Source organism: Rhinichthys klamathensis, unplaced genomic scaffold (genome assembly GCF_029890125.1).
Source record: "Rhinichthys klamathensis goyatoka isolate OS25496 unplaced genomic scaffold, OSU_Roscu_1.1 h1tg000093l_1, whole genome shotgun sequence".
Taxonomy (NCBI): Eukaryota; Metazoa; Chordata; class Actinopteri; order Cypriniformes; family Leuciscidae; genus Rhinichthys; species Rhinichthys klamathensis.
Window position 1 is genome coordinate 690614 of NW_026606632.1, and position 20970 is coordinate 711583.

The 20970-nt window shown below is 37.1% G+C and overlaps 1 protein-coding gene across 2 annotated transcripts in view; it reads right to left on the minus strand.

Moving 5' to 3' along the window:
- epha3 (eph receptor A3) overlaps positions 1-20970 on the minus strand; it is a 153174-nt gene that overhangs the window by 27001 nt on the left and 105203 nt on the right. For both annotated transcript variants that reach the window (XM_056252218.1, XM_056252219.1), the window contains exons 7-13: positions 18725-18887; positions 16555-16657; positions 15988-16052; positions 13397-13522; positions 10873-11058; positions 6334-6395; positions 2973-3182 (exon numbers count right to left, since the gene is read on the minus strand). In XM_056252218.1, the coding sequence (XP_056108193.1) occupies positions 2973-3182; positions 6334-6395; positions 10873-11058; positions 13397-13522; positions 15988-16052; positions 16555-16657; positions 18725-18887 (915 nt within the window). The remainder of the gene's footprint in view (positions 1-2972; positions 3183-6333; positions 6396-10872; positions 11059-13396; positions 13523-15987; positions 16053-16554; positions 16658-18724; positions 18888-20970) is intronic.

Sequence of the window (20970 nt, forward strand, 5' to 3'; positions counted from 1 at the left end):
ACACATGTGCTCTAGAAAGTTTCATCTTTGTCTAGTGTCTGCGCAATTTTTCTCCAGAAGTTATGACCAAATAAAAATAGCTTTGTATTCTCATAACCCCCTCACAAAAGCGCTTGTCAATGCAGGCGTTGTTGTTGTTCCGTCTCTTTAGTTTAGTTTTTCTACTGTGAAACAACGGCCCAGACCAGTGTTGCAACTGATTAGAACAAAACAAATTCAATACGCATGTGCAAAGTACACGAGGTTACAAAAATTGGGCAACGCGCTTACTATTCTGGTGGCGACATTTTTGTATGCATGTAAATATAGGTCATGATTTTCTCTATTAAATCACTGTGCAACAAAACACTGTCTACTCGAAACGACTTAAAATATGACAATGCATGTATTGTTTGACTGCAATGGTGTGGATGAATGAAATTGAAGCTACCCAGAGTGAAGAAAAAAAAAGTGATCTCTTTCACATCATAAATGTTTCTGCTAGACATAAATGAGGTAACATTAACATCAAGAGGAGGCTTTTGCCTGAGTCCTGCTTCTCAAACTTTTTTTCTTGAGACAGAAAATTCGAACTCTCTCACAATGGTCTCCTTTAAAGTTTTAGAAGAGATCTCATCATCACACACTGTGCTCAGATTTTTCTCCTTAGCTGGAGACTCTGGATCGCTCACATTTGTCTCCTCTAAATATTCACGAGGGCACACTTACATATAATTAAATAGAGTAAAAGATATGCGTATTTGACGTGCTCTCCAGGGGGAGGGCTCCGAGCTCAGAATCTGGCCCAAACCCAGAGTACTCCCCCATCCCAGGTTTGGGATATGAGTAGTAAGTGAGGAGATTCTGGTGGTGGAGGGATGCTGAAAACTTTCATAGAACAGCGGTAAAAACTGCTGTATATATACTTCCTGATGTTAATTGAGTTGACTGGATGAGCTCCTCCCATGATAATTAGGTTAATTATCTGAACGTGCTCCTCCAGAACTTTATTAATAAAACATCATATACGGAAAGATCTCAACAACATCACACACTGTGCTCATATTTTTCTCCTTATTGAGACACTGGATCACTCACATGTGTCTCCTTATCTCAACAAGATCATCCGACATCTCTGTGCACATAACCCATGTCTGACAGTTTCTTTGTGATTGTGAAAATTGGTTCTACACCTTTTTTTTCAGTGAACTGTTCTATCTTTGCTCATGGTTTGTGGTACACCACCACCTTCATCGATCCTGTCTTCAGCTCTGAACGCTGGCTGGGCTTGTTTCATGTGCTCAGGTCCACTTTCTCTGAGGACCTGCTTTGTATTTACCCAGCTCGGCTGCCGGGGTAACTCTACACTCAACCTTCATGAAGGAGGTAGACTGAGAGAGAACAGGGTAGAGCCAAAGCCAACCAGCAACCTGGCCAAGTCACACAATTCCTACCCCACATTCTCCAAATACAAGGCCTTTAAAAAATAAACCCACTTGTGCACAGGCCTCCCCATTGAGTGCGTACAAACAGTCCCTGCAAGATCACTGCTAATGAATGTAAAATGTGACACAATGTATCCTTTTGGTTTTAATAGAAGTAGAAAATGAAAGTTTCCAGCATTCTTGTGGGTTTGAGGTTCTCATAGCCGCACAATGATTCAGTGGGGGGTCTAGTTGTAACGGTGAAAAGATACATTTACATTGGCTGTCTAACTAACACAAGTACAACCCAAGCAATTTGGGTTTATCTAACTAATAACATGTTGGACTTCCCCTCCCCAGCATATGCTATATATCAGTGTAACACTTATGTTAGGTGACACTTGTATTGGTAATTTAAGCAGCAATATCTCTTCAAGCCTCACATGCTGTAGATTTATGCCTGAACTCTAAGTGTATTTATGCATTAGTTATCTCTTCTGATAATGAATGCTGCTCTTAAGGATGAGAGTGACAAATATGGTTATTAATCCCAGAGAATAATGTTCAGACATGCTGGCTGAGAGGAGACAGTGAGCTACATTGGTCAACCATGGCCTGGCCCACAAGGAATGTGCTCTGCAGATTTCTGCAGAATTGGGAAGCCCATCATTTACAAAGTTCTACTCATGCCTTGTTCCTTGCCTGTCATGGTAATGCTTTCAGCTACAACAAGAGTGAATTTCTCTCAACTCTGTTTAACACATTTTACCTTGTTTAAAATCTTTCCACATATTCAGTGTAGATTCTGTCTGGGTCTAATTACGGCTGAGAGAACATTCGGTTAAGGCTTGCTAATAAAGCACTAAAACACACTCCTTTCCCAAATCTAACATCCATCCATCCACCCATCCTCTATCTATCTTTACACTTTTGAATGGTAGTGTACAGTTTATAGAGCATCTCTCAATCCTCTCAGATCAATTTGAAATCACTGTGTTACTGTGTGTGTTTGAGTGTGAGAGAAAGCAGGAGAAAGAGGGTATGTTTTGTACATAACAAAACTACATTTTGTGGCAAAATAATAAAAACATGGAATAAATTTGTCATTTTCATCCTATTGTTTACTAGTTATTTGATTGGTCAGTGTCATTGTCGGTTTTAGTTTTTGCTGTTGTAGGCTGTAAGGAACTTTGAAATAACTAAAATCATTTGGCGAAGTAATATGGACATGTAATGCGGTCAAGACCTGCCTGGAACTACTTTAGTAACTGTGCGTTTCCAAGAAAATAATTGCACACATTAGAATGTCCGACAACCAATCAGATTCATGCATTCAACAACTCTGTAAAGGTGAAAATAAGTTCATATTGACATATCGTTTGAACATAGTCAAAAAGGCAACTGGAGTATATTTCAACTTCCAAAAAATGTCACGTTGAAATATTATGGGACATATGACATCTAAACAGATAAAACATGTAAATCCATCTCATTTAATCAGGTAGCATTTGCTATTGCTTATTGTTGAATTTCACTGCTGAACTGACAACAAAAGTGAGTGTGACTTACTCTTGTAGTGTAGGCAGCTTCTGGGTCGTCCTCCAGCACTCTGGACAAGCCGAAGTCTGACACTTTACACACTAGATTGCTGTTGACCAGGATGTTGCGAGCGGCCAAGTCTCTGTGCACATAGCCCATATCCGACAGATACTTCATACCAGATGCGATGCCACGTAGCATGCCCACCAGCTGAATCACTGTGAACTGGGCGTCGTGTTTCTGACAGAGACGGGAAGAAGGGAAAAGTCAAATAAGGTGTTTTATATCTACTGTATAAACAGAAGTCATGCTATGGGTTATAAAACACAATGGAACATTGGTGACTCATATCTCAAAACACTGCCTGACTTTTCCAAAGACATCTGTCATGAGCTAACTCCATCTCACGACTCATGAAATGGTTTTGCTGAGAGTAGCAGATCCTTGACTTAATAAATATGAGCGTTTGACTGTCTTTGCTGGTTTTATCCACAGTGTGCTGCAACTTGTTGAAGAATATAAATAGGATGTACACACGAACACATCGCTGACTGCATATCTGAACTGAAGCCCACTGGCAGGCTCGCAGTGTTTACACTGCTGCGTGTGAATAGGCCTTTTATACGAAGAATGATATGCTCAGGACTTGGAGATAAACACCATGGGAGGAAGCGCTTCAGTAGGAGAGGGAGAGACTGGCCGGATGAGTGAGATAGCATTGATTTGTCAGGGAGCTCTGGAGAAATGGCTTTCTATACCAAAGAGAGGCAAACTGCAGTTTTAAAGGAATAGTTCCAAAAAGGTTTTCACTACATGTAATGTCCAAACCGGTATGACTTTATTTCTTCCGTAAGACATAAAAGGCAAAATTTTAAAGAATGTTCTCGTCAATATTTTCCTAGCAGTTACAATAAATAAAAATCAGTGATATTTTACTATCATTAATATACTACTGTATCTTTTTGTCATATATAATATTTTGAATTAGATTTTTTTGTATTTTAATTTTAGTTAAAGTTTTAGTCATTTTGCAGTTTTTATCTTTTTTTTTTGTTTGTTTAAATTTAAAACAATTGTCTAGTTAATATTAATGTTAGTTTTTAGTTTTAGTTTATTTAGTTTTAGCTATTTTAGTACTCCAATATATATATATATACACTACCGTTCAAAAGTTTGGGGTCGGTACGATTTTAAATACTTTTAAAAGAATTCTCTTTTGCTAACCATGGCTGCGCTTATTTGATTAAAAATACAACAAAAATCAGTTATAGTATTAAATATTATTCCAGTGTAAATCAGCTGTTTTCTGTGTGAATATATAGTAAAGTGTAATTTATTCCTGTGATCAAAGCTGAATTTTCAGCATCACCAGTGTCAGTGTCTTCAGTGTCAAATGATCCTTCACAAAATCAGTATAATATGAGGATTTGATGCTCGAGAAACATTTGTTATTATTATCAATGTTGAAACAGTTGTTGGTTGTACAGTTTTTTTTTTTTTTTTTGGATTCTTTGATGAATAGGAAGTTCAAAAGACTTTTGTAACATTATAAATGTCTTTACTGTCACTTTCGATCAAATAAATTATTCCTTGATAAATAAAAGTATTGATTTCTTTCCTCCAAAATATAAAAATAAAATTCTCACTGACCCCAAACTTTTGAACGGTAGTGTATATTCTTCTCACACAAAGCTAATGCTTATTATTTCAAAAGATTTGAACTATACTGCATGGGTCACATGAACCACTTTTATGATATATTTGGATTCAGTTTTGAAGCTCCAGTCCCCATTCAGTTTTCACTTTTGTGTTCCACAGAACAAAGAAAATCATACAGGTCTGGAACGACATGAGGAGTAAACAATGTCAAATCCTGTATTATTGTTTGATCTATTTCTCTTCTTTCTCATTGTGAGTTTTGCTCTTTCTTCCTTTCATTCCTTGTCTCTGTCCACTCTGTTTTCACTTGCTTTCTATGCGAGTGTTTATGTACTGCATACAAACTAAGTTTGGATTAAAATAAACCCTGGACCACCTGGAAGAGAAAGGAGCTCAGAGAGGTTCAAAGGCTTGCTAATAATAGTGACATGAGCAGTGGCGAGGAAGCGTGTTGGAGGGAGGATGACAGATCTCTTTGATAGAGTGCAGGCCAGGCTGCAGTGCGCAGGAAATTGCTGCAGAACACTGCAACTTTTCTCTCATTTGTAGGAGTGGGATCATGTGCAGACACACGTGGAACGAGTTCATATAGGTCCTGCTAATTCCATGTCTTGTTTGCTCAGGTTTTTTTAATAAGCTGCCTCTGCATACTCATTTCAGTAGTGTGTATCAGTTAGTGTCCACTTTTTCGATGCTCTTGATTTCTGGAAGTTTTTTTCAAGTTCATCCCCATTCATTGTAGTGCCCAAGTCTAAACCACTGGACATTTAGAAACTCTGCATTGAACCTCTAAATGAATGGTTACACTCATGGATAAAAAATTAATTAGTTCTCAATTTTCAGTTATTGTTATGAGTGCAAGCTCCATCCGATGCTTTAGATTCTGCTGTGTTCATTTTGTTCTACACATAGCAGATTGTCTGGCACAATAAACCATGGCTGGTGGTAAACTGTTGAAAAATGACACAAGGCTGATAAATTCATATGTCAGGTGTATTAGAGCCAAGGCAGGATGGCCACAGCCAAAGGTTAAGCTGACCCATTTAATGATCTCATTAGCGCATTTATCAGCACTTTTCAGATGGGCCATCCCACAGCCTGTTGTTTGCTTGTTTACTTTCGCAGTGCGAGCGATGGGCTAAGAGGAAGTCATCTGAAGGACAGAGCATGCCCAGTCTGTTTAACTGGCACGGATGGGTTGGATGGCGGCGAGCCATTCTCCCCAGTGCCGTTTCAGTCTGATCGCAAGCGAATCCACGTTCTCTACGAGTGTTTCTTCTGAACACAAGCCTGGTCTGTTCTGTGTGAGAGAATGAGGCCATTGTGCATATAGGCTCAAGTGAAATTCAGACACTACAAAGCACTTGAAACACAGGTAGTGTGAGTGTCTATTTAAAGAGGACTGTGCCTCGGCTACGAATACCAATGTGATGAATTTGGAGGATGTTGAACACAAAGGCACCGTCGGAAAAAAAACTAATCTTTCCGCAGCAAATAGAGACATAGGTGAGGCAGCGGAGAGCAATTTGTGTCTATTTGTACAAATGAGAATAAAATGTTGAGAGAGCTTGGGAGAATTGAAGGCATGCTGCGATAAGCAGGTACTGTGAGAACGCAGGAGAGGCTGAGACGCAGATGGGTTTTTAAATGATTTTAGGATGAGCCCTCTGTGCTTTTCTTCTGATCATACATAATGGAGTCTCATTAAATGTGCTCAGTGTGTCACACTCACTCGCAGGAAGCCATCCAAGGAACCGTTCTCCATGTACTCGGTCACTATCATCACGGGTTTACCTGAGGAGAGAGAGAATTCAGACTTAGTCTAATCGAGAAAAGATGTGCCAAAATTGAGCTGTGCTTTTCTGCAATGCTGTCGTTTCTTTTGGAAGGTTAAATTACCCAATTTGCAAACTAATGAGCTTATGTTGGACAAAAGAAAACATCTTCAAAGACAGAAATTCTCAAGAAAAAAAAAAAATACATTCAAAGGCATGGATAAGTTTGACCTTACGTTTAGATATATATGCTTAGCATAACAACTTTCAAAGTTATTTCAATGATGACACTGAAGAGATTTAAGAGCAGACTGGTCATGAAACCTGTCAAGAATTTTTTTTTTCATCATGATAATTATGCAAATTACTCTACAAAATACACTACTGTTCAAAAGTTTGGGGTCGGTAAGTTTTTCTGAAAGAAGTCTCTTATGTTCACCGAGGCTAGTTATTTGATCAACAATACAGTAAAAACAGTGATGTTGTGAAATATTATCATAATTTAATATAGCTGCATCTTATAATTTAAAATCACTTAATTCTAATATGTTTTAAAATGTAATTAATTCCTGTGATGCAAAGTTTAATGTTCAGCATCATTACTAAAAATATTTTATTTCCGAATTCTTTGATGTATAGAACGTTCAAAAGAACCACATTTATTTTAAATAAAGTCAAATAAAATAATTATATATTATTAAAATAGCTTGAAACTCATAAAGTGGTATGCATTGATGTAGCCATTTGGATAATATTAGGGCTGTCAAACGATTAATCACGATTAATCGCATCCCAAATAAAAGTTTGTGTTTACATAATATATGTGTGTGTACTGTGTATAATTATTTTGTATATAAATGCACACATGTATATATTTAAGAAAAATATGTTATTTATATATAAAATGTTTATATTTATATAAAATATACATTATATATAGGCTATATTCAGTCTATATACAGTATATACATGCAAATATTTCTTAAATACACATGCATATGTGGGTATTTATGTATTAAAAATAATTATACACAGTACACACACATATATTATGTAAACACAAACTTTTATTTTGGATGCGATTAATCGCGATTAATCGTTTGACAGCCCTAGATAATATATATATATACAGTATATATAAAGGAAATGACACATTATCAGAGAATGTCTTGCTTTATCATTGGTAGTATTTGATTTGCTGCTTTTAATTTGTGCTGATAAATAAAACATATATTGTATTACAGTATTTTTTAATTATCGTAATGAAAAATCAGCATTGATATGGTAATTGCATAATGGTACCACAATGGTAAAAAAAAAAAAGGGAAATAATTGCCATGAAATTGCAGAAAATCTTAGTAGGCTTTATTATATTATATTTAAAAACAACTAATTTGTTTTATTTGATTTTGGGCTGAAATGTGACCTGGACGAGTTCCTGACAGGTTTCTTGCGATTCACTCTTACAGTGCTCAGCGCTACATGTGGGTGTTATAAAAGGCTCCGGGTTAAGCATATGAATCTTTTGCACAGAGTTTATTGGCTACACACCAGGTTTTCAACACATTATTGCCTGAAGCCCATAACAAGAGCAGGGGTGTCGGAGCAGAGGTGCACCTCTTCACATGACACCTCTGACACCACGAGGTCACCAATCATAACCATGACTTACTGGGACTTCAGGTAAATGAGAGTTTCCTGCAGGATGAAAAGAGTCTTGGCCTGAACTTGGACGGACCACAAGGTCAACTGTCACTGTCTGACAGCTTTATTTTCTCTGTCCTGCTGCTCGTATATCACCGGTTTTATCATCTGCACTTAATCTGTGCCTTATTTCAAAGCCTGTACATAAAACGACTTTATATCAATAATAGCCTTATGACCAGCCTGTGTTGTCACGATATGTATGTACAGAAATCATAATTTAGTCTTTTTCTCCTCCCAGCGTCCCGACAGCTGACAGCCCAGCACTGTGATGAATGGAATTTATGAAATGTGTGTAATTAAAATGAGTGGAGAAGAGCAACACTGCACAACTCATGACTATAACAGTCTTGCTCACATCAAGCAGCCTTTTCCACAGAGTGGATGAACAGTGCAAAAGTTTTTTTTTTTTTTAGTATTTGCGTCTTAAAAATTAGATTAATTTACTTGGGAACTAGACTATTGCAACTTCATTTCATACGTTAAAATATATTTGTTAATAAAGTTAAGTAAAATAAACTTATTCTTTATAAATCTGAATACAATAATAAAGTCTTTTTAAAAAATAAGAAAAAGATTCAGGTTTTTTTTATACCGCGCAGTGCTTTCTATGGAAGCTTGTTTCCGCCACAGAATAAAAAATAAAAAAGGTAATTGCGACTTTTTTCTGCGTGATATAAAGTCAAAATGGCAAGTTATAAAGTGAGAATTGTAGGATATAAACGTGCAATTGCGAGAAATAAACTCACAATTCTGACTTTATAACACTTTATAACACAGGTATAAAGTCAGAATTGCGAGAAATAAACTTGCAATTGCGAGCAAAAAGTTTATATCTCACAATTCTGACTTTATAACACGCAATTGCGAGTTTATATCACTCAATTCTGACTTTTTATTGATATAAAGTCAGAATTGCGTGATACAAATTCGCAATTGTGAGATAAAAAGTCTTTTAAAATGTTTTAATCTGTGGCGGACATAAGCTTCCATAACTTTCAGTGTTTTATGCACATAGATAAAACATTACACAAACTGTAATGGACCAGTCTTAAGATTTTTTCAGTTAAGTTGTTTTATGGTTTCTGATAGCAAAAAAATCCCTCCTCCTTAAACCACACATCTATCCAGTAAACTTTTGATCCTGAAATCCCGCTCGTAATCAGTATCCCGGTCCCTCCGTCTCTGTGAGGCAGCAATTGCCGCTCCACAAATATTTAGCCTTACGCAGGGCCAAAATCAGCAGGTTAAATGGGGTGTGAAAGTCTCTGGATTATTAAGAATTAACAGGGCAGAGTTAATAAATCACTTCACGTCAGAGGCTACAGAAGACACTTGCCAACCTCCTCTGGCCCCACGGCCCAAACCCGGCACCCCAGACTTACTTTCAAACACACGCAATGTGCACCACCTCCCTAAATACACACACACACACACACACACACACACACACACACACACACACACACACTACAAAGCCTCGTTCCTTACCAGCAACAGCCACATTTGACAGTCATTTACAATGAAGTTTCCCATTATTTACAGTCAAAAAGTCTGAAGCATGAGCACAGTAAGATTTACTCAACCAACATAATCCTCATTTTATGAGGAATTATGGACATGAAAGGAAACTGTGGCATTCCTTTCAGAATACTACTTAAAATAGAATGAAACAAAACTTGTCCGGGAACAGAATGTTTTTCACTACTGAGTAAAACATTTGAGGATTTTTTTTTAAGTTTGCCTGAATGAAAAACAAGTATAAAGACTAAAACGAAACATCTGATTTTAATTTACTTGTTATATTTAAAATGTAACATATGTATAATTATAACAAAAAACACAAAAAACCTGTACTTCAACATGCTTTTGAACAATATATATTGCGAAATGCCCTATTTAAATAAACTGAAACATCAATTGTTTTTGTGGTATACCTTTTTTAGGGTAAAATACTTTCCTCCATCATTTTAATATGCAGAGACTATTAGTCCATTTCTAGGTTGATGTGGCCAAAATGTCCCAGAAAAATCAGGCTGCGCACAAAAATCAGGCTACACACATCACAGTTGTTTTTTTGTGAGCATGTGCAAGCGACTGGATGCTCAAATCAAATATATTGAAGACGCCAAACATATAATGAAGACGTCATCTGTGCTCTCCGTCAATGGAATACAGGCTTGCACCCTCAAGCAGTCTGTTTGAAGTTAGATAAGGTAAAGTGCGAACAATTTTTTTTTTTTTTCTATTTTCGCCTATGAGTCCCTGAAGAGGATTGTGGAATGGATTAGAGAATTTCGCTTTGATCATGCTACATAATAAAGACTGATCTAGGGAGATTTACAACCACAGGTGATTTACAGCCCTGTGTGAATTGTCTCTCGTGCTGGACATTGGCCCAGCGTTACAAGAAAGAGGTCAATAAAACAGTGGCTTTCTGTTCAATGGATTTGCCAACTTCATGACATTCACTAATATTCCATAACTGGAAACAGCTAATGTTTTATATGAGATACTCCCAAAAGGACGAGCTCTGAACTAACATCTCTAAAAAAATGTAAACATGATAAATGAATCTTCCGAACATATTCAACTCACTGTACAGCACAGGAGAATTATCACATGCTTTTCATATAGATGCAAAAAAAAAAAAAAAAAAAAATCACCTAAATCATTCGTCTTTCTCCTTTTGAAATGGAATATTAGAAGTATTAGAACTGAAGTATTAAAAATAAATTGTAAACAGGTGGGCGCACTGAATGTGTTTAGTCAGTGAGTGGAATGTTACTTACTTCGTGTGACCACACCTTCCAGCCTGATGATGTTGGGGTGGTCAAACTGTCCCATGATGCTCGCTTCACTGAGGAAGTCCCGTCTTTGTTTCTCTGTGTATCCGGCTTTGAGAGTCTTGATGGCCACACAGATCTCCTTCTTAGACGGGAGCTTCAGTCGGCCACTGCACACCTCTCCAAACTCCCCTGGTGAGAGATGCTTATTTTAGAGAAAATGAAAGCTGACAGGAGAAGCACTGATTTCTCTTCTAATTAAACTGTATTCATGCTAATTACCTCTCCTGACTGCAGTTGATAGATTTAAGAATTACATCTAAGCTCTGTCTGTCTAAGAAACAAAACATTATCTGTGGGAAAATAGGGAAAAACGTTTCCATTAACATTTTTGGTACAATATGCTCATAAAGCGTGTTTTTTATGTGGGTTGGAATGAAATGAGCAGGAATCTAATAACATTGTTATCTGCCATTTTTTATTTTAGATTATTAAATGCAGCAATGTGTTTTACATTATTTGTGCATATTTTCTGTAAAAATATGTTTTCACACTATAAAAACATACAGATCCTTCATAGGTTTATACTACCCTTCAAATATTTGTGAAGGATCTTGTGACACTAAAGAGTAATAATGCTGAAAATGTAGCCTTGCCATCACATAAATAAAGTACACTTTATAATATATTAAAATAGAAAATAGTCATTTTAAATTATAATAATATTTCGCAATATTGCTGTTTTCACTGTAAATCAGCCTTTGCGGTTAGGACAATTGTGACTAGTCAGTATTTTTTTTAAGGTGGAGCATAATGATGATCCTAGCCTTAAAGGGATAGTTCACCCAATAATGAAAATTCGGTCATTATTTACTCACCCTCATGTCGTTCCAAACCCTTTAGACCATCGTTCATCTTCAGAACATAAATGAAGATCTTTTTGATGAGATCTGAGAGCTTTCTGTCCCTACATTGACAGCTACGCAACTACCACTTTGACGCTTCAAAAAGTTCATAAAGCGTAAAACTAATCCATATGAATTGAGCGGTTTAGTCCAAATTTTCTGAAGAGACTCGATCACTTTATGATAAACAGATTGAATTTATGCTTTTATTCACATATAAACATTGATCAGTGAACACAAACAGAAGTTCAACCAAAACTGCTTGACTCGTGAAAACAAACATCATTAGTTCTTGCGGAAGCTCAAATGTGCTGCGCGTAATATGAGAATGAACCTCATTGGTTCTCGCACGTCAAGCGAACATGCTTGATCTTCCGTTTACCACAACTGATGTGTGAGTTGATGAATGTTTTTATGTGAATAAAAGCCTAAATTGAATCTTTTCATTTTGGACTAAACTGCTCCATTTATATGGATTCGTTTTATGATCTCTTTATGAACTTTTTGAAGCATCAAAAGTGGTAGATGCGTAGCTGTCAATGGAGGGACCAAAAGCTCTCAGATTTCATCAAAAAGATCTTCATTTGTGTTCCGATGATGAACGAAAGTCTTACGGGTTTGGAACGAGATGAGGGTGAGTAATTAATGACATAATTTTCATTGTTGGGTGAACTAACCCTTTAAATTGATTTCTAGGGCCTGTACGCAGGTGTAAGGCAAACTTCAAAGTCCTCGGCAGGGGTTCAGATCTCCACAATGGACGATGTTGACAGAGACTTGGATGGACATTTGGGTAAAGATGATGTCACCACCTAGACATCCAGGCCAGGGCCATGTCCTGTTTGCAGAATTCGATGTGCAATTACTTTATTTCCCATGCAAGTTTAAAGAGATGGGTGAAATCCAGGATTGATGTCTGGAAAAAGTTAGCGGGAATAATTGCAAGCTGTCTAAACAACCGCCACGCTGGACTTGGCCAGCGCTCGGATGATGTTGACCATCTTAAATATCAACCTGGCTTAATCCTCAGCAGTGATCGCTCTGAAAAGCTTTGCAGATAAATGAAGATCTACCAAAACCACACTAATAGATCATTTTCCAAGTCACCTTTTTGCACCTTTGTATCACTTGCCAAAGTGTATGAAAGCTGCAAAATGCAGAAGTGATATTTGAACCAGGGAACGTGCTTATTTGTAGTGCGTAAGCCCTGATGTTTGTATGCCGACAGTACGGTGGTGCATCAAAAGTCAACGGTTCCTTTATTTGCTGGGCTCTGCTGCATTGTCTATAGAGCCATGAATCACAAGGCATTATCTTGATATGTGCTTCGCAGTTTAAGACATCAGGGATGCGGGGAGAGAGAGAGAGCTGTGGGGGGTGAAATATAATATCCCAGCCGGAGGTGTGCTCTGCTTACCCATGCTCCTCTGCTCCGGCAGCAGGCAGTCTATTAAAGGCATTGAGGCAGTGAGGATGAGCACTGGGAGGGACCCTTTCCCCATCTCAAAGCCACACACCTCCAACTGTGGTGCTAAATGATTCTCATTTACACCACCTGCCATGTTTGTTACAAGTGTAACAACTTTGTTTCATTGCACCAAAGAGTGAGTGATTACGCCGCATACCTGCCCCAACGACTTTGTCTATGGCGATACAAGACGCTTCCAGTTCCTTGGCGAATTCGTGCACGGCTTGACTCGGGTCTTCATAAGTGTGTGGGTCCACATAGGTCTTGATGCCAGGCAGTCTCACTGAAAATAAAACAAAATAATGCCAGTGTTTATGAGGCAGGGGGTTACTGTTCCGGTTTTGTGTAGCTTTGTTGTTGTTGTGACATTTATTGCTTCTTTCTCCTGTTCACTGCATGAGAGTATCAACAAACAACGTGAAAGCATTTTTTGCAGTGTAAAGACAACTATTTGGTTGAATAGGTACAAGAGAGAAATAACAAGTAATAGTTTGGCATGCAAATAGATGTAGAAAAGAAGAGCAATCAGAATTCAGTATTCAGTGAATATTCTATTAATGTAATGGGAGATTTTCCAATTTTCAATTATTAAATAATTATAAAGCTCACAAGACCAAAAAAAAAAAAAAAAAAAAAAAAAATCAGACAGCACATCTAAAGGTATAGTCACTTTTACCTTTGCTTAGCGGAATTTTGCAGGTGAAAGAATGCCGGACCAGATGTAACAAAATACGGTGAATGATGCAAAATAACAACAAAATCAACTCGAATTAACGGCTTTCTAAAAGCCTCTGACCATTTTATAATATTGAAGTGTAGTGTTACTGTTATATGTGCTAAAATGAGTTTCTCTCTTTAGTTTTGCTTTGTTTCTAAGTTACGAATCTCTGCCCATACAGCAGTCACTGCGGAATCAAGAGGCTTGCTATTGGTTGACACTGCGAATTTGTGTCTCACCAAAGTTGAACCAGATGCAAAATTTGCATAAACAAATTTCTTTGCCACCAGATGTCCATCAGCCGAAATTCTTCATCGTTCCGATTCCCATTCAAATGACTGGATTTTGCTTGTGAAATGTCGCAGAGCAACGATAAAATGCGACCACACCTTAAAGTTGACATGAAACGGAAATTGTGATCGTCTTTTCTTCTGTATTGTGACATATTTGAGTGAAACAGCTTCTCGAATGAGAAAAAGGTAGGGCAGCATTTTTTTTTTCATCAGGAATTAATTTGGTTATTGTCATTTTGGTGCACACGTGATCTGAAAAGAGATGTTTTTACATTAAAGATATTTGGCCCTATCATACACCCGGCGCAATGCAGCGCCAGACGAGACACAAGTGTTTTTTGCTAGTTTCAGCCCAACGCAGTTATCATTTTCACGTCCGACGCTATTTTTAGGCAACTGAAATAGACTGTGCCATTGACCAACAAAAACCTGGTCTAAAGTCAATGGCACAGTATTTTTGGGGTTATTTAAAGAGCGCGTTAGTAATATGTGCCTATAGGCGAGTCCACAACACACGTCACACTTTGTCCTGTAGATGGTCTGCTTGCGCGCTTTAACCTCGCGCACGAGCAGATCCGTTTGCTCTCTGGAGAAGCGTTCAGTCTTTCCATAGCGAATCCGCCATGGTGCGAGCGCAACTGGCTTTTAAATGGAATGTGAGATGAGACTCTGATTGGTTTATTGCACGTTTCGCCCAAAACACACCCATTACTCATTAAGAGAATAGGGACAATTATGGTGTGTTCACACCGAACGCAAATTTAATTATTTGCGTGAGTAGATTATGTAATCTACTCACGCAAATAATTAAATTTGCGTTCGGTGTGAACACACCATAATTGTGAACACTTTGTATGTACAAAGTCAATGCAAAGACGCGAATAGACGCATCATTCGCGCCGGGCGTTGCGAATGACGCGAATTGCGCGACGCGTTTGCCGCGAATGTCTTCCGCGCAAGTTGACTAGACGCGATAGACGCGTTTGGTGTGAACACACTATTAGACCATGTGCCGGGTGCGCGGACCATTTTTCCCATCGTTAAACTAGCAAAAGTGGATTTAGACTTAAGTGCACTTGCGGCGTGCGCTTTAGACCATGTGCTTAGACCATGTGCTTTAAGACTGCAACTATCTTCAACATTTTGTTTGTATGTTTATCAATTCAGGCTGAATTAATTGCAGAAGTTTGACATTGTGGGTTAGGATGTTAGAAAAAACCCTAACTTTGCACTGTAAAAATACTGATGCTTGTGCTTGGGAGGTCCAGTGGAAAAAAATACCATATTCCGTCACAGAGGTTGTTGATTTGAATCTAAACGATAGGAAGCTAAGGTTGTCAAGAAAGGTAATTTGCTGGGTTTCAAGATGGATAGGTCTATTATGGATGACCTAATCAGTTACCTAAGCTATAGTCCTACAGGGCAGCTCGTGCAGGTTAATCTAAGAGAAATAGTGTGGGCCTCCATTAAATCTCCTTCCTGATACCTCTGCCAGTGTGAAAAATGGTAGCATATGGACAATTGGCTTGCTGTAACTCGGGAGCAAAGGATATTATTAAAAACCTTCATCGTTACTGGGTTTTTGTGGGCTGTCTGACATTTAAAAATAAATACCACAGCAAAACTTTGTTTTTATTTTTACTATATTTTTAAGGAATGGGTATTAAATGCCTGCAACTTGCAAGACTGAAGAATAGATATACAGTATATAAGATATATATATATATATATACTCACAGTGGCCGTTGCCAAAGGGCAGCCTCTTTTCATCTGGATGTTTGGACTTGCTGTATCTACACAACCTGTCAATTAAAGTGATGAAAAGTGTTAATTATTCTTAACAGCTTTAATTGGAACATTTTTCTTCTCTAAACGATGTACAAAGAAACTAAAACCTGAACAGACAAAAGTCAGAGCCAGGAACAACTTGACTGTTTTGCTTTGCTATGAGGCATGACAGTATTCTGGGGTCTTATAATAAGCCATAGATTCAGTGCAGTGCAGTCTGCCAAAATTAGCCCCTCTGCATGACATGACACTTGACTCTCAGGGTGCCCGTTACATTCGGCAAAGCAGGGGCAGGGGAACAAAAAAAACAAAGCTTCTGCCAAGTGAATCGTCTACAACTATTTATAGGCAGAAGACATGAAGGGGCACACATTTTCATACTTCATATCTGAAGGAGGGGGGGGGGGGGGGGGGGGGATCAAGGGTCCTGGGGAGAGACTTGAGACAGCAAAGTGACAGCTTCAAGATGGGCACACTTAAAGCCCTGCGTGACTGTGGTTTGAGTGACAGACAGACCTGCTAATCACAATGTAGAGCACTACAGTGAGAAGGATGATGGCCACAGCGGAGGAGATAGCGATCAGCACCACCTGACTGTTCTCACTGGAGATGGAAAAGGCTGGGGGAGAGAGAGAGAGAAAGAAAGGGAGATTTTTATGTACACATTGGACAGATTATGTAGCTTTTCAAGGGCTTTCTTTGCTGCTCAAAGGTCAAATGTAACATTTAATTAGATTGTTTTTCTTTATTCGATCAAAATAATGACATTATCTGCCACTAACCCTTAAACCCCCTGTCCTCAGATCATAACTGAATACTTTTTACTGAAATATAACAAAAATCAAAAAAAGAGTCTATATACTCTTGTGGAAATTGTATAGAATGTGCATTTGTTGGGTATTTCAAATCATAAAAGTATATATTTTTTTAAAACTGCACATGCAGATAATACAATATTAATGAAATAAAAGGCCACTTAAGTGTATACTTAAAGAGAGTACACTTTCATGTTTTTTGTAACAATTTAAAAACAATTATGTACACTTTTTAAAAATGATTCTAAATAAAAGATATAAATTGTACTGAATGTCAGCTTGCTTATTTTGCTCAAGATAAGGATTTATTGTTTCCACATGTCATGCAAACAAGAAACGATTCTTCTAACCACAACTCGAGACCTGTCGTTCCAACCACACAACTTTGCAATGCTGTTTGTGAATGTTTGTTAGAACCATGTTTTCTGGAAACACTGACTCGTTGAACGATGCTGATAATGACAGAACTTGCAACCGTTGGCTAACGATGCTTTTGGGAAACACACACCAGAACATTCAGCATTACACTTTAACCATATTATGAAATTACATATAAAGATGTACTAAATTTTAACTAGCATATAATTGCATTTAATAATAATAATGTCCACAACCAGTAAGTATATATATATTTTTAAAGTATATTTTTTCTGTATTTACTGTAAAAGTTTAACAGAGTCACACAGGCTCTGGTGATTTTAATTTTTTTTTGGTGAATTTCAATTTTAAGCAGTTGTGTGCATATTTTTGTGTGCGATTTTTAGGTAATTTTCCACATTTGAAGTAGATGTAGCTACAGTAAAACAACAGAAAAACAAAACTGTTTCTGCATTTATATACATATGTCATGTGAAAAATACAGTTATTTTGTTAGCTCCATAAACACCGTCTGTTTTCCTTCAGGAGATGTCAGTAAGTTTGAAACAATCCTGTATTCTGAATCCATCCTTTAACAAAGTTAAATGCAAGATTGTAAATATTTATGATAAACATGTGACATGAGAGCACAGTTGTTGTTGCTTTTATTTGATGGTTTTGACACCTATTGAGTGATGACAAAGAAAAAAATCATTTTGTGAGAGAATGGAAGCAGCAGGAGTTTGCATGCTGATGTAAATCAATACCTCTGAACATACGGAACAAATTAATCCAAAATTGGTCCTATAAGAAAAGGAACCTTGTTCCTTTTTAGATCCGTAGCTTTTTTCCCCCAGAACTCAATAAACGGTGATTAATTAATACAACCCAGTGATTAATTAATAAATCCATATTGAGAAATAAACTTCTACCAATCATTTAACATTTATGATGCTACTCATTTTCAACTAATGAATATTTAACACAAAATATACACATTTATCTCTTTCATTATTGACACATAATTCCATATTCAGACCTTTTCTGCATGAGTTATGATCTTAGTTGTGCCACGGTGTATATTTCGCTACTATATGTGTAGAGGCGCCTATAGATCTCTGATCATGCCCAGAAACCTGTGGAGAGCCACTCACAGTATCATTTCATTACATGAGTGTGCATTGATTTCCTATAAATGTTTCATTAGATAAAAAGGCCTTCAGCAATGCTGCTCTACAATATAGGGTTTACAACTGTTTAATAGTGTTTCAGATAACAGCTGCCAGCCATCACGGGACAAAAGATGCAGCATGTGTCGTTTTAACCAAGTGGTTTACTGTGTGAATGACTTGCTAGACAGTGTGTGAGATGAGAAACCAAGAGAATTGTGACTATTGTCTATATTGTTCTTTGTTCTGCACAGCTGTGAATGGATCGCATAGATCCGGCGTGGTGACTGGGGGAATGTGACTGTAAATAGAGCACAGCATGATAGGAAGTAAGTAAATGCTTACAGTCTGGGCTGGTCTCAAACTCAAACTTGCGACTGGTCCCGCCATAACCGGCAGCGGTGCGCGCTCTGATCTGCAGCAGGTACGTGGTGTCGGGTTTTAGGCTGTTCAGTGTGACATTTGTGCCCTTCGACCTCAGGATGGTGTAACTGGTTTCTTGTTCCTGCTGTAGGAAATAAACCAAGAGGAAAACAGAAAGGAGATAAATTAGTTTCAGCATAGCATAAACATCTGAGCATCTTTTGCCTGCAATAACAATGCAAGATTAATGAATGAGGTTAATGGTGACTCAAATGTATCTTTTATGATATTATAATACATTATTATTATAATGTATAATATCAACTTGAAGTGCTTTTCACAACATATTTTACTTCATAATCCCATATACACTACTGGTCAGATATTTGGGGTCGGTAAGGGTTTTTAATGTTTTTGATAGAAGCCTCTATGCTCACCAAGGCTGTATTTTTTTGTATCAAAAATACACAGGAAAAAACGTTTTTTTTTTTTTTTTTTTTTTTTTAAGTTGTAAATGAAACGGAAAAAAAAAAGATGATTGAGTATATTTTGCAAGAATACAATACTATTTCAGTCATTCTACTTAACAATCCAATGTGTTACTTGCCGTTGCTTTCTGAAATGTACTACCAATTTCTGAGTGAATAATTTTAGGAGATCATAACTCAATTGTCTTTAGTTTAGAGTAAAAATAGTAATATTGTGAAACATTATTGCAATTTAAAATAACTGTTTTCTATTTTAATATATTTTAAAATGTAATATATAAAGCAGAATTTTCAGCAACCATTACTCCAGTCAGTCACATGCTCATTCAAAAAATATTCTAAAAGGCCGATTTAGTGCTTAAGAAATATTTATTTTATTTTTAATGTCGTGCTGCTTAATATTTTGTTTATGAAAACCATGATACATTCTTTTTAGGATTATTTCATGACATGAACAGAAAGTTTAAAAGAACAGCATTCATTTTTAATAGAAAACTTTTATAACTTTATCAATGTCTTTACTGTCACCTTTGATCAATTTGATCCACCCTTGCTGAATAAAAGTATTTAATAAGAAAATATTTAATAAGAAAATGTGGGCCGGGACTAGTTTTTATCCAACAGGATTTGAATTGATTAAGTTGGCGAAATTTAATTTTGATTGAAGCTTAAGAATTTTTTTAAAGAATATATATATATATATATATATATATATATATATATATATATATATATATATATATATATATATATATATATATATATAAAAAATCCTATTCTAGTAGACGCATGTTTACCACCTACCCTAAAAACAGCTGCCTGGGACTGTTACTAATATGGATTGACTTGCCTTAAAGGGACTTAGAGCAACTCAAGGCCACTTACGCAGAGCCTTGTCTTAAACCGTAATAATGAGCATTTTAAGTAAATCATATCTCATTAGAGACATACAAAGACCATCTGACCATACGAGCGGACAGGAAAGGGAAAGCGCATGCCCATCGGGAGCATCTAAGGCTAACTGGGACAGTGCCAGCTCATCTTAATATACTGCCACCTTCAGTTCACATTTTTATGGCTTTCCTAAAGATTTCTGTGGTACGTTGATCCTCTCTACAAGCAAAAAAACCCAACTGATTTATGGGGCGTCTTTGCTTTCAAACCATTGTTTCCAGATGTTTCTCTGACTGGAAAAAGAGGCAGGAGTGGAATGAGAAAGAGCGGAGGTTTCAGTTGTATATTGTAGGAGTTCAGAAAAAGGGGGAAAACATCCCACAAACAGAGAGATCACTCATTTGCCGGCATTATCCAGCACATTCATCCATGTAACTTATCAGTCTTCAGCCATAGCTAGTGTTATGGCAAAACTTCAAAAGTTAATTTGTGTTTTGCTCTATCGTTGACCTCTAAGAATAGCTCACTTGTCCACACTGTAGATATTGAATTTCCCCACGCTGAAGTAATTAATGGCAAAATGAGATTTGAGAGCATCTTTTCGAGGGTCGGTAAACATGTAACAGATCAAGCTCTATTGGGTTTCACGTCTAGACTACACATGCTAATAGGATTCATAATGCGCCACGGTATGGACCATAATTGTCAGACGTCACTATAGATGAGAGATGTAGTGTACAGTTACATACGCTGGATTTCTTTGAATATCCTCTGCTTATCCACTAATCAGAAACAAATAAAACAGCAATAATAGCCACATTTATAACAATGTGAGCAAATAGACAA